Below are 12,624 nucleotides of genomic sequence, written 5' to 3' on the forward strand. Positions count from 1 at the left end.
CAATCAGACCACAAGAGTCGCCCCCTGTTGGCTTCTCTGTAGAACTAACAGCTGCATCCATCTTTTAACTACAGTCTGAGAAAAACTACTCAAACTATGGAGGACTGAAGATCAGCTGCTCATATTTATGAAGCAAAATAATTTTTAAAAATGACAAATTTCTCAAAAATATGAATTTAAATTCAGACAAATATAAAAAATAAAGTCAGGCTGATCATTCCCATCATGGCATATTTATTTCTGCATTAAACATGAGCAAAAAAACCTTTATAATAATTATAAAACACAGGCTTAGGAAGGAGCTGAAAGCAGCAGTCGATCATGCAGCTGTTACAACACCTCTGAAGCTTTGGCCGAAGCTGAACTGCTCCTGCAGAACATCAGTGGAAAATGGCATCAGGAACATAAAATAGATCATTGGCTGCACTAAAGACTGAACAAATATGGCAAAAGTACAGCGTGGCGTCGCAGGATAGCACCTTTTTCTTCGCATTCGATCATTTTGGCACAATCATCCAATTCAAGAGAAAAACACTGTCCTTTAAAAACAGGCTCGGCAGCATTTACAGTATGTACAGTCACCACAGTATAGACCGTGTGCAGCAGGGCATTTCTAATAGAAATATAAAGCCTTTATACATCCTCACACTCCAGCTTTTCATTCCTGTCAGGCACAACACTGAATAAGCTGCTGGCAGATGAGCTAAAGCAGAGAGCAACGATTGTTCCCGATGTGAAACTGTCTGTTATCGTGGCAACAAGCGCTTCATTATCACATGGAACAAGCGCAGCTCGGAGCGGGAGGCTCCCAGCCGAGCACGGACACGTGAAAGCAACACAACGGCACACGCTCAGCTCGTCTTCCGTCGCTTGTTTTTGTGCTTCTTGTTTCGCCGCCTCCCTGTGGACGTTTGTTTCTTGGTGGTGAGTCTGTGTCTCCGTGGAGGTCGTGGGTCTCTCGGAGCCTTTTGGACGTCGTTTTGCATCGATTTGGGACGTTTTGAAGCACTTTGCGGTCATTTTTGTTCACTTGGGTCGAGATTAGGTTGCAACCCATTCACACAGAGACCAGAATACCATAGCAGTCAGATCAGGCCTTTTACAGAGAGTCTGACTCGGAGTTCGTCTTAGTAAGATTTCCAGTTGAGCTGGTGGATGTTAAAAGGTCATGTGACATTTTCTCTGGTCTGCAGAGGCCTTCATCTTCATAACGTGTGTTTCTGTAGCTCCTTTAAATGCAGCTGATGATGAGCTTTCGCACGTTCACAAGCAGAACGAGCAGACTGCAGGCTGAAGCTCTGTGGAGAAACGCTTCTTCAGTCTATCTCAGTCGCCGTGGGCTCTCGGCTCGACCACCTTCGATTTGTCCAAAGGTCTCACGATCAAAAGTTTGGACATGTAAAAGGATTGCTGTGAAACTTTAGCTTAATATGTTAAATATTTATTTTCACCCACTATGAGGTCATGTTTGTCTTGTATCCGACTGCCAATCATGGGAAATGAGCTAGAAATCCCCTTTTCACAAGTCTTAATTGCTTTGCTAAGTTTATTTCTCATATGAAAAGTTTTATATCATTATGTCTGTGAAGGTTCTCACCAGGTCACGGTCGTCTAAGGAGCTCGCAAAGAAAAGCGACTGGCCTCCAGGTTTCCAGACGTTTCACCTCTGAGAGCAAATGTTGGAGAGTCCCACTACTTGTATGTTTAACATTTAACAGTTTTGGAGATACTCATATTCAAACATGGCCTCAGATTTCAAACTGCAAAAAAAGATAAAAGCTGCTGGAAGTAAGTCTACAGAGCCATTTTTAAAATCCTATATGTTGAAACATTTTTGATATATGAAGCTAAAATTTCACAACAAACATTTTGGTGGCCGTGCAGAAAGTGTTCCCAGAACCTGATGACTGAACGAGCCAAAGCCCACTGAAGGTCAAGACGTGCTCACATGGCTCGTTTGGGTTTTCTTGAGTTTTTAGTGGAATTTTTGGGATGTTTGATTTTCTGCCTCTTCACACCGATTGGCTGCTTTTGTTCTTCCAGCTGAATTTGGTGGCAGTAATTGTGACGTCACGGCTTTTCTGAATTCAGCGTCTACCCTTGTTTGGCTGCACACCACATCTTTCAGCAGCACAGGATCTGCATGTTACACATCAGGGTAGAATTCTGCGTTGACGTCAACGCTGTGCAGCACGCATTTCTGATCAGCCGCCGACATCCTGTTCAACACCTCAGCCGAGAGCGAGTAGCTGCTGCCGGACTTTTCCTCAAACCAGCTGTCCAATGCTCGCTTCCCGTCAAAGTTTGCGATGGGCGGTCCATTAACAGCCACAGTCAGCAGATCGTTCATCTGTTCCAGGGTCAGCCGGGAGCGGTTGTTCTTGCACATTTTCTGCAGAGACCCTCGGCCCTTATCGCAGCAGGCCGTGGAGCTGGGCAGGACCCTGACGACCTGCACGATGCGGTTCAGCAGCGGGAAGCGTTGCTTGTACCTGCAGATGTGGCCGATCACCTCTTTAAAACCGTTCATACTGTAGTAGTCCGCTTTCAGATCCTTCCACTCCACCACCAGGCTGCCTCTGGCCTCCGTCTGGGAGACCTCCTGGGCTGCGGTGGGAATCGATTCCAGGTGGTTGAATATAATCTTGATTTCCTCGTCCCCGTAGGCTTGCAGGTCCTCGTGGTTGCTGGGCCAGGTGGACAGGTCCAGCACCTTGCAGGCTTTGGCAAATGAGCAGCTCTGCAGGTCCAACCTCTGAGACAGGATGCTTTGGCTCCTGTTGCAGATCTTTTCTCTGATGGACTGAAACTTGGACTCTGCAACGCGCAGGTTCTTCAAGGCAACTCCGTTAAAACTTTCTCTGAAATTTTCCTCAAACTCCTGCAGATATTCTCCGGGGCAGTCCACCAACTGGCCTATCTCCTGAATGGCCTCCTCTATCTTGGCTTCCACCTGCGACACCAGCAGGTACTCTCCCTGAAAGGTGAAGGCCAATCGTGACAGGATAGCTATGATGTCGAGCAGGAAGTAGATGAGCTTCACTGACTGATAGTCCATGAGGAACTGGAGGAGGGTGAGCGCGATGGCCGCAGCGTCAGCCCTCTGTGTCTGGCTACTGATCTCCTTAAGGTGTGCAACGACCTCCAGGTAATCCTTGATGAGCGCATTAAGGACGTTGGGCTCTCCTATGATCCAGCGTATGGCTCTGATGTCTCCTAGGAACTCCGTCTCCTCCGACAGTGTTGGCGCAGTGGATCGCAGTTCGGCCATCATGCGAGGGGAGTAGCGGTAAAAACTGAGAAGCTGTTTGAGGTTGTTTTCCAGGTCCTCCAGGCAGGAGAGCTCCTTTCCACTGATGGCATCCAGAACTTCCAGATGTGGTCGATGGATCATGATGGGAAGACAGAGGATCCAGGGAAAGGTTTTTTGGACAGCTATATAAAGGTTTGCTCTCATTCCTGAAGAGATGTTGGTGCCGTCCACCCCCAAACCGACCACCAGCAAGTCCTGAAACCGGAGGCCTAGGACACCAAAGGCACGATCCATGACCTGGAGATACCCATCCACATTGGCCACGGTCAGTCTTTGCAAGGACAGGAACTCTGTGTTTGGGGAGCCCTCGTTGGTAACGAACTGGACGTAGACCGCCACCATGTCGGAGAAAAGGTCATCGTTTTGGGCGTCCATTATGACGCTCAGGAAGGGAGACAGACGCATCTTCTCTGCAAGATCCTCCTTCACAGCCCGGGCGATGTGGTGGATTAGGATCTGACAGTCGCCTTCATTCATATACTGATCTACCACTTTGAGCTCGCACTTCTTCAGGAGCTCTGCCAATGAACGGAGGTCGGAGAAGGGCCGCCCTTCTAGGGCCAGGTGGTACGCTGCGTTGAAGAGAAGCATCATGTTCTTGCACATTTCCTCGGTCTTTTCCGGATGCATGCGCAGCTTGTACAGCTGCAGACACTTCTTGTGGAGGTTGCTCTGGCTGTGCAGCTTGATGGTGTGGATCTTGAATTGCTTGGAGCCGATAATGAAAGCTGAGGTGCGGGATGACTGGACGGTGTACTGGCGGCACACGTGGCACCACATCTCATTCAGGGTTGGCGAGTAACGGAGGAACCAGAACTTTTTCAGCCACTCCTGCTTGAAGCGTCGAATCCGTCTGCCTCCTGCGGAGGAAAGCTTTGACGAGTCCTCGGGAGATATCACAAGATCTGCAGCGATGGACTCATCGGCAGAGTCCACGTCCTGCTCGTCTTCGTCCAGAACCACCTGAGTGGGTGTCAAGGGCTCCATCCCTGCAAAGAGAAACTTATTCAACTTCTGAGAGTAACCAGCATTAAAGTCACATCAAATGTCTAATATCATGCAGAGTGAATGACTTTATCAAGCAGCTGAGCAGATTTCTGGGGCTGCACAGCTTATCTCAACTGCTCTGCTGTAAACACAGTGGGGAGCATCAACGTGAGCGCTCCACAACCATTAGACAGGATTCACACGTGCTTAGAGCACTCCTCGCGTTTGGCAGATATCTTTGCTGTCATGATCGTCATAGTAGAACCACTCCACAGCTCACAGGACAGCCAGCTCCTCAGGACGGCACTCGGCTGTGTGTTCATTCACATTTCTGACAGAAGACAGAGGCGGCGGCCTCGGCACCGACCATCAGCTGAGCTAGCGGTCTGTGACGACCAGTGCTGGTCAAGTTACTTGAAAAAAGTAATCAGTAACTAATTACTGATTACTTCCCCAAAAAAGTAATCCCGTTACTTTACTGATTACTTATTTTCAAAAGTAATTAGTTACTTAGTTACTTTTTAAAAACACGATTTACACCCTGAATAGGTGATAAAGCGATAGATCTTTCAGCACAATTCTACTTTTTCTACATAATCATCATACAAAATGTGATCAGATGGAAAAGTCTCTTTTTAAAACTTGTTTTATTAGTTTTAATCTTTTAACTTTATGCATCAAGCAAACATTTAATTATATGCAACATTCTCTGACTGGAAGAAATTAGTTTAACATTGAAACCTATTTTCTGCACATTCCAGCACATAAAATAAAATATTTTTTGTGTTTACACTCAGTCTTTCAAATAGATGCAAGTAAAACACAGCAGAAAATAAATAAAGTCACAGACTCAGCGGTCCTGTTGCTCTATTTTCACCTGTAAAGCAGGAGTGGGGCAGGCGGAGGTTTACCCTGGTGCAGGTGTGCCGCGGTCAGTTGAAGAATCCGTGAGTTTCTCTGTGAGTTTCCCATTACGTTAAACGCTGCACGCTCATACTCTCTCTGCAGTTACAAGGAACGCGTTACTGCCCATCTCTGGTGACGACCACGCAATGTGCTGACAAACTGCAGCAGCTAGCAGCAGTGCTGGCACGTTTGAATAAACTGTCTGGCATCACAATCTGCATGAAATCACTGAACTGAACCAAGAACCGTCTGGAACAAAGGTCCCCAACCCTTTCTGCGCCACGGACCGGTTTATGCCCGACAATATTTTCACGGACTGGCCTTTAAGGTGTCGCGGATAAATACAATAAAATAAAAGCAGTACCAAAAAAAGATTTATTCATAACCCACGGGAAAGACCCAGGGAAAGCGAGTTAACAATAAAAACGATTAAAAGAAAATAACGATAAAAACCTGAAAACCGTGAATTTCACACCCGAGCATCAACTCTCGCGGCCTGGTACCAAACGACTCGCGGACCGGTCTAGAAAACTTTCTGTCCCGACAGAGAGCTTTTCCTCCTCTCAGTGGTGAACTTGGGCGGACTTCAGGGGGGCTCCTGCAGCGACACACATCGCTCATCGGTTGAGTTTTCTCTCATTCACACTCACCAGACACTTTATTAGGTACACTTAAATGCATTACTGAGGTCAGTGGGCGGGATGTACTGATCTGTATTAGACTGCATTTTACTTGCAAGGTGTTCCTAATAAAGTGGCTGATGTGTGCAAAAGTCTGCAGGTATTAACTAATGTGACTAATCTTTGTGGGACTGTGGTGGAAACAAACAGCCAAACGAACCTTCAGAGTCTTTTTTGTGTGAATGTGGCTTCAGATGGTGATCGAAACAAACACGCCTGCTAGACTCTGCACGTCAAACACAGCCACACTGCAGAGCGGTAACGCCGCTGCGCTGCAGAGAACATCTGCCCTCCTGCTCTCTCACATACCTTGAAAATCCTCGATGGGGCCTTGCTCGGGGTGCGGTGGGGCCTGATCGCGTTGAGTCTGTTCGGACGTCGCCGGAGCAGCAGCGTCTCCCTGTTCTCCTCGGAGACGGGACAGCTCCTCCTCCAGTTCCAGGATCCTCCTCTTCAGCTTCACACAGTTGGGGCAGAAGGAGGTGGAGGGTTTCTCTGTGCTCTGGTTCTCCTCCTCCTTCTCTTCCACCTTCAGGTTGGGAACGCCAAAGCCGCTCTCAGAGGAATCAAACCCCGAAACCAGGGCTGGTACTTTATACTCGCTGGTTTGGCCAGACCGGAACCTGAATTTACCAGAGTCCTCCAAAGAAGCTTCTAGGACGTGTTTGAAGATGAGGTCGATCTTCTTTCTCTTGGCCGGAGGCTGACCGTCGGACTCTTCGCTCGGCTGTTTGCTCAGTTTGCCCTGCAGAGCTGACTGCAGGCACGGGGACTTGAAGTCTTTCCCAGGACCTGAAAGAAAACCGTTTTTGAGCTATTTAAAGCCCCTAAAAGTGGGTTCAAAGTGCTCTACAGGTGACAAAGTGATCCACAGAAAGACTCCAGCACCCAGGAGAGCAACAGCGAAACAGCGCCGCCTGCTGGAGAGCCAAGAGCAGGACATCTGAATAATCCCTGAGGAGTCTATGTGGGTCACAGTCGCTCCAAGACGACAACAGTAACAGACTGAACTAATTAAATAATGCAACATATTACAAAGTTTACAAAATATAAGAAATGTCTCTAATTACAAATATCCAGAATATTACAGAGGGGACATATAGATGATGCACAAAAAGGAGATTTCATCCAAATTCCAAATTGTATGAAGAGATTTTAAAACTCATGATATATTTTCGGTGACTGCGTCTCCTGTTACCTGCTCTAATATTTCACCCGACTGCCTCCTCACCTGTGTCCAGGTTGCGGTCGATGCTCTCCTGAGAAACGCAGTGAAGTCGTCTGATGTAATCGTCGCTGTACCAGACCCTCAGCTTCTCTCCGGCCGCCAGCGCCCGGCAGACTCTGAAGTAGATGTTTTTACCGTGCTGAAACGCCGTGAGGTTCCTGTCGCTCTCCTCCAACGAGGTCCGCACGTACCTGGTCAGAGACAGAAAAGCCGAGGGTCGTTTCTCCAGGACAGACCGTCATGGATCAGTCTGACCTCTGAGATGTAACTCAGTAACTCCTGCAAATCAGATTTACTGTGGTATTGTGGTTTTAATGAGGTGATGAATGTGTTGCCAAGCACCCAAATTTAAAATGAAATTAAAGAGAAAAAAAGAGATGTATGAAAGGTTGTTGGCTCAGTAGAAGAGAACCCGTCGGTACAACTGAAACAAACGCCGGCGGTGATGGATGACGTTAACCTCAGACTAAAGTTCACCTCATCCAGTTGGCTTTGGTCTCATCGCTGCCATCGATGGACTGGTAAGTGTTGTGCACATCAACAATCTGAAAACGGGAAAGCAAACAGATTCAGACGTCCCGGAACAAAAGGAAAGTAGTTGTATACTGGTTGTATACTGGTTGTATACTGGTTGTAAACTGGTTGTACACTGGTGTCTGTGGCGAGCTTACGATCCATGAAAAGAATCCTGAGGATCTGTCCTTGGACACCAGCTCTCCCTCATACGGCCCAAACAGCGCCCCCTTCGGGTAGATCGCGTCCACGCAGCGAACATCTACCTCGTCTCCCTCGCTGAACACCTCTAAACCCGATGGGACCGTGAGCGCCGCCCTGTTGGCCGTCCCCGGGGCTGCGTGCGTGTCCCGGACGAACAGTGGGGGCCCGTGAGACGGACACTCCTTCTGGAAATAGTCCTGACACTCCTCACAGACTGAAGGACAAACCCAGCAGATAAAGGTTATCTCCAAATCTTCTTCTTTAATAACAGATTATTACTTTAGGAAGATTTGAGAAGACAATCCTGAGATTCAGATGTTGTTGAACCAGAGTGCAAATAATGACATCATCAAATCAGGTGCAGACAAAGGGAAAATCCAACAAACTCAGTGAAGTCCCAGAAAGTTGATTCTGTTCATCTGGACGTAGGTCATGAAACCGACCTGACAGCACGCTGTTCGTCAGTGGTGCTGGTGTCAGCTATTATGCACATGTTCTGTTTATAAGGGTGGAGACCTGCAGTCGCCTGATGATGACGAAACGTTTCTCCCACTGAAAACGTCCAGATGAACAGGATCAGCCTTTTGGGATTTCCTTACCCGGATGACTGAGCGCGCATCGAGACGTCTCAGTGAAGATCTAAAAGCAGAACTGTTGGTTTACACGTTTCTCTGAGCCGTTTCTGAACAAGGTTCAAAATCACACAAGTGACTCAGATCTGTCTCCACTGAGGTCTGGGAGAGACCCAGACTGTCGCCCTCAGATGACAGGAAACTGTTAGGATGTTCAGGAACACCCAGGATCAAGCCTGCTGTGGACTGGAATCTGCTGGAACACCAGTGTCCCTTCCACAGTGAAGCCAGTCTCACATCTCCATGGACCAAGAAAGAAGCTCCTGCTCCAAAATCAACGAGCTCAACTGAAATCTGCCCACATGGACGAGCCAAACGGCGTCTGGAGAAAAGTTTGATGGTCAGACGAGACAAAGATGGAGCTGATTGGAGGAGCAAAGGTGAGGCTTTCAACCCTGAGAACACTGCAGCTGTGACGCATGGCGGTGGCAGCATCACGCTCTGGGCTGTTTTATCCAGACAGGATTACGTCAGAAGACTGCTGAAGGTGTCTGATCGCAACTTGCTAAATGACCAAACATTACATAGGGTCTGTATATATATTTGAGCCTATACGTGAACTTTGGACCAGAGAAACTTGTTCTTTAAAGTCTTTAAAGCTGTACAATCCAAAGAAACTGTTCAAAGAAATGATTGAAAGCCCAAAATGATCCTGACACTCACGTCCGTCACGAGAGGACAGAAAGTTTTTACCACATCTTTGAGTGTTTGAGGTAAAACGTTTGTGGCTGGCAGCACAATCAGAGGCTTTTCTAACATGTTCTGATAGAATCAGACCACTGAACAAATACACGTGTGCAGGAAACGCACGAGCAGCTCCACGTGTCAGCGTGATAATGACGACATGTTAGGGCTCAGAGCGCGAGCACGGAAACATTCAAATATTCATTATTCAATCAGCCACATCAAGCTCTAGGGACAAATCAGGGAGCAGACGTGAAGCTTACACCAGAGGTCCAGCGAGTTCTCGCTCATGGTGGAACCATGATGGTGAAATCCGGTCCGTCGTCCACTTCACACCCGTCTGTGGAAAATAAACACAGTCGTTAGAGCGTCACAGGAGGCGCTCGTTGCTCCCGCAGCACGTTCAGTTTATCAGATATTCGTACTCGTGTTTCTCTTCACAAACTGAAGCTCCGTTTTTCAGAATCGGGGACAGGTGAAGGTCACAGGTATGAGCTCTCAGACTGAAACGTGGTTTAAGCGTTTCTTTGTATCGTTCACATTTCTCCACACCAGCTACGTGTCATCAAAGTGCTGCGGGAGTCCCACGCGCCGCCGCTCCGTCATCGAGCGCGGGAATCATTCTGGATCCAAATGTTCGTTTCATACCAAAACAAAAGCTCATTTCCTGGAATCGTTTTCTAATAATAAGAGAAAAAAGCAGAAACTTAAGCTGGACGAACAGCGTGTGCCTCAGACTTGACCTCTGAGGCATCGTCCCGGTGACTGGGGTAAAGCTCAGGGGAAAATGTGCATTTTTGAGAATAAATTTAAAAAAAGAAAAAACTGGGTGTGCTTGACTTCTCAAGACTAACCTGAAAGACGTTTGCATATGTGGACTGCTGGGAATATTCTCTATGTAACGGTATTGTTCAAACATGGAACCCAATAATGATTTTCAGCAAATTTTCCCAACATCTCCAACCCAGCGGCTGATTTATTTTTTAGCCTGAGCGCTGCTGATGCACCTACACATCCCGGTTATACTGTCACAAAACAAACAGAAGCTTACAGAAGCTGGCCAATCAGACGAAAGCGTTCTGTCAGAGAATACAGGAGCAGGGCCAGTGTAACATAAAAAGAAGGATTATTCTGAACAGTGAATCATGCAAAGCTGCAGAGCCTGCAGTAAACACTCTGAAGGGTCCTGCTGCTGCTTCATGCATCCCATAATAACCCTGCTACAGCCACACTCTACCTGGAAAGATAACAGTCAATCACCTGCGTGATAAGAACACGGGATTATCTGACTGAAATACAAAGCAGCTGTGGGTGTGATCAAGTATTGACCTACGGCATCGAACAGGGACAGATGCCGGGGATCAGTGTGTGGGTCTCGGACGGATCTGCCCCTCCGTGGCTTCACGAAGCTCCGACAAAGAAACTCTGAACGTACGCTGCGAGGTCCATGGACACGTGAACGCCGCAGACTAAAGTTGCCTTTAACTTTGCGCAGGTCTGCGGTAACGAGAGCGCGTTCGGGCTCGGATCTGCGCCACGCTTTCTCCGCTTCAATCTGCAGGCAGCTGGCAATCTGCCTGCAGTTTTCGGAAGCCATTTTCACTGGCCACAGTGGCCACCGACACGGACCCACCTTCGTGCAGACACGCAGCGGGGACTGGGAGCCTCTCCCCGGGATGAACCGCGCTCTCTGCCCCCTCCCCCGTCCGCTGGCTCCGCCGCTGCCCGCAGATCACAAGTTTGGCGTTAATTTTTGCACCGACTCAGTCGCCTCCCCCGAGCTGTGACCACCATTTTTTATCACAGGAAATGACATGGAAAAACGGAAGAAAGCAAGTGCGCAAAAATTAAAGTTCACCGAATGCCTGCGGAGGCTGGAGGCCGGGAGAGGAGGCGGGCAGGCGGCTTTGGGTGCAGCTCAGTCCGCCTGTCAGCGCTCATCCCCGGCCAGCTGCAGGCTGCAGACCCGCCGAGGATCCCGGGCTCACCGGGTCACCCCCCCACCACCACACACACACACACTTCCCTTTCTTAAGCGAAGGACAAACACATTTTTAAATGCAACTTCACCGCCTCCGTCACTGGGACATTTCTGTCTCGTGGAAGGATCGATACAGCTGATCAGCTGTGAGACACACTGATGACAAAACTAATCAGCTTACAGAAACAAGGCCGACTCATGGTTCATCATCTCCATCGGCCCTCCCCATAAGTGACACTTGGTACGTTCCAGCTGGGATGAAAGATGCTGAGGTTTCCTTCATTTATTTACAGACATTAGAAAAATGTCCATCTCCACCACTGGCCTCCACCCCCTCCTCAGTCACTCCAACCCTCTGCACGTCCTCCTTCACCACATCCATGAGCCTCCTCCGAGGCCCTCCTCTTCTCCATCTTCATCATCCTTTGTCTAATAAATCCAGTCTCCCCCTGCACATGCTGACCTCCACCGTCTGCAAACCATTCATGGCTGACACTGGTCTCCACCCTGCCTGCACTCCCTTCTTCACCTGCCTGTGGATGGTTGACCTCCACCTTCCAGCTGTCCTTTCTTATGCTTTCTCTGGATCCACAGAGACACAGAGCAGCTCCTCCTGAGCTTCTCTAAGCGTCTGATGGATGGAGGCTTGTTGGTGTTTTGATGCCCCGGTCAGGCGGGTTGGCTCCTCAGGTCTTCAACACCTCCAGCGGCATTAACCCCCCACCTCCGACAGGGGGCGCCACGTCTAATCTTTTAGTGCAGTTACACATTCGGGCGAACATTTGCCGGTTTGTTCAGCCTGATATGGAAAAAGTTCGATCGTGTTTTCAGCAGTTTGTTCCGCCGCGTCCACGAGGCTCGGGGTAAATGTCTGCGGAGCTCAGTGAAAAAAAAGCAAATCCATAGCAGAGGATGGTTTCGATCCATCGACCTCTGGGTTATGGGCCCAGCACGCTTCCGCTGCGCCACTCTGCTGCTCGTGGGAGAGGCCTCGCGGGTCTGTATATAAAGATCACACACCACGACGCTCGTATCTGATTGGTGCTTCTCTTCTTTGGCGGGTTTCAGATGCGGGAGTTTAGTTTTTAGGGTTTGGCCAGTTCGCCACACGCTTCAGTCCGGGAAGCACACGAGCACGGAGCCGCGGGACGACTAACCACAGGAAGTCATCGTCGTTGTTTAAAAGCGGACTCGGGATTCAGTCAGAGCTGAACTCTCGTGTTTTTACAGTGTGTGTGACGAGCACCTTCCTTTGTGTCCGATCTCCAGCGAGAATACCCGAGCAGGCTCCCGATTAGAAACGAGAAAAAGCAAAACATTTTTATCTTTTCTCACATCCACAGCGTCTGTGTTTGAGTCTCAGACAGCAGCTCCACATCGGCTAATTTACTTTGACATTTTTCACAGAGACAGGAGAAATAAAGGCTGTACGCCTTCTCTTCATTTCATCTCACCACTCCGCAAATATCTGGAAGAAAACATACGAAAATCTAATA

The 12,624-nt window shown here is 48.6% G+C and overlaps 1 protein-coding gene and 1 non-coding gene across 6 annotated transcripts; both read right to left on the reverse strand.

Moving 5' to 3' along the window:
* Nucleotides 1-211: 211 nt before the first annotated feature.
* On the reverse strand, nt 212-11,876 carry prdm11 (PR domain containing 11). Of its 5 annotated transcripts, none has more exons than XM_004571496.4 (7): nt 11,310-11,876; nt 9,411-9,487; nt 7,786-8,045; nt 7,592-7,659; nt 7,118-7,305; nt 6,196-6,678; nt 212-4,302 (listed from the first exon to the last, which is right to left on the reverse strand). In XM_004571496.4, the coding sequence occupies exons 2-7, from the start codon at nt 9,436-9,438 to the stop codon at nt 2,147-2,149; spliced, it is 3,183 nt and encodes a 1,060-aa protein (XP_004571553.3). In that variant the 5' UTR covers nt 9,439-9,487; nt 11,310-11,876; the 3' UTR covers nt 212-2,146. The 5 variants fall into 5 exon arrangements, with proteins under 5 accessions (XP_004571553.3, XP_004571552.3, XP_004571554.3 ...); XM_004571495.5 differs by lacking the exon at nt 11,310-11,876 and adding an exon at nt 10,781-11,147; XM_004571497.4 differs by lacking the exon at nt 11,310-11,876 and adding an exon at nt 10,481-10,613.
* A 155-nt stretch (nt 11,877-12,031) lies between these two features.
* On the reverse strand, nt 12,032-12,103 carry trnam-cau (transfer RNA methionine (anticodon CAU)). Its single transcript has one exon. It is a non-coding gene; the product is annotated as a tRNA-Met (tRNA).
* Between the last annotated feature and the right edge of the window lie 521 nt (nt 12,104-12,624).

This window comes from Maylandia zebra, linkage group LG7, assembly GCF_041146795.1.
Source record: "Maylandia zebra isolate NMK-2024a linkage group LG7, Mzebra_GT3a, whole genome shotgun sequence".
Classification (NCBI taxonomy): Eukaryota; Metazoa; Chordata; class Actinopteri; order Cichliformes; family Cichlidae; genus Maylandia; species Maylandia zebra.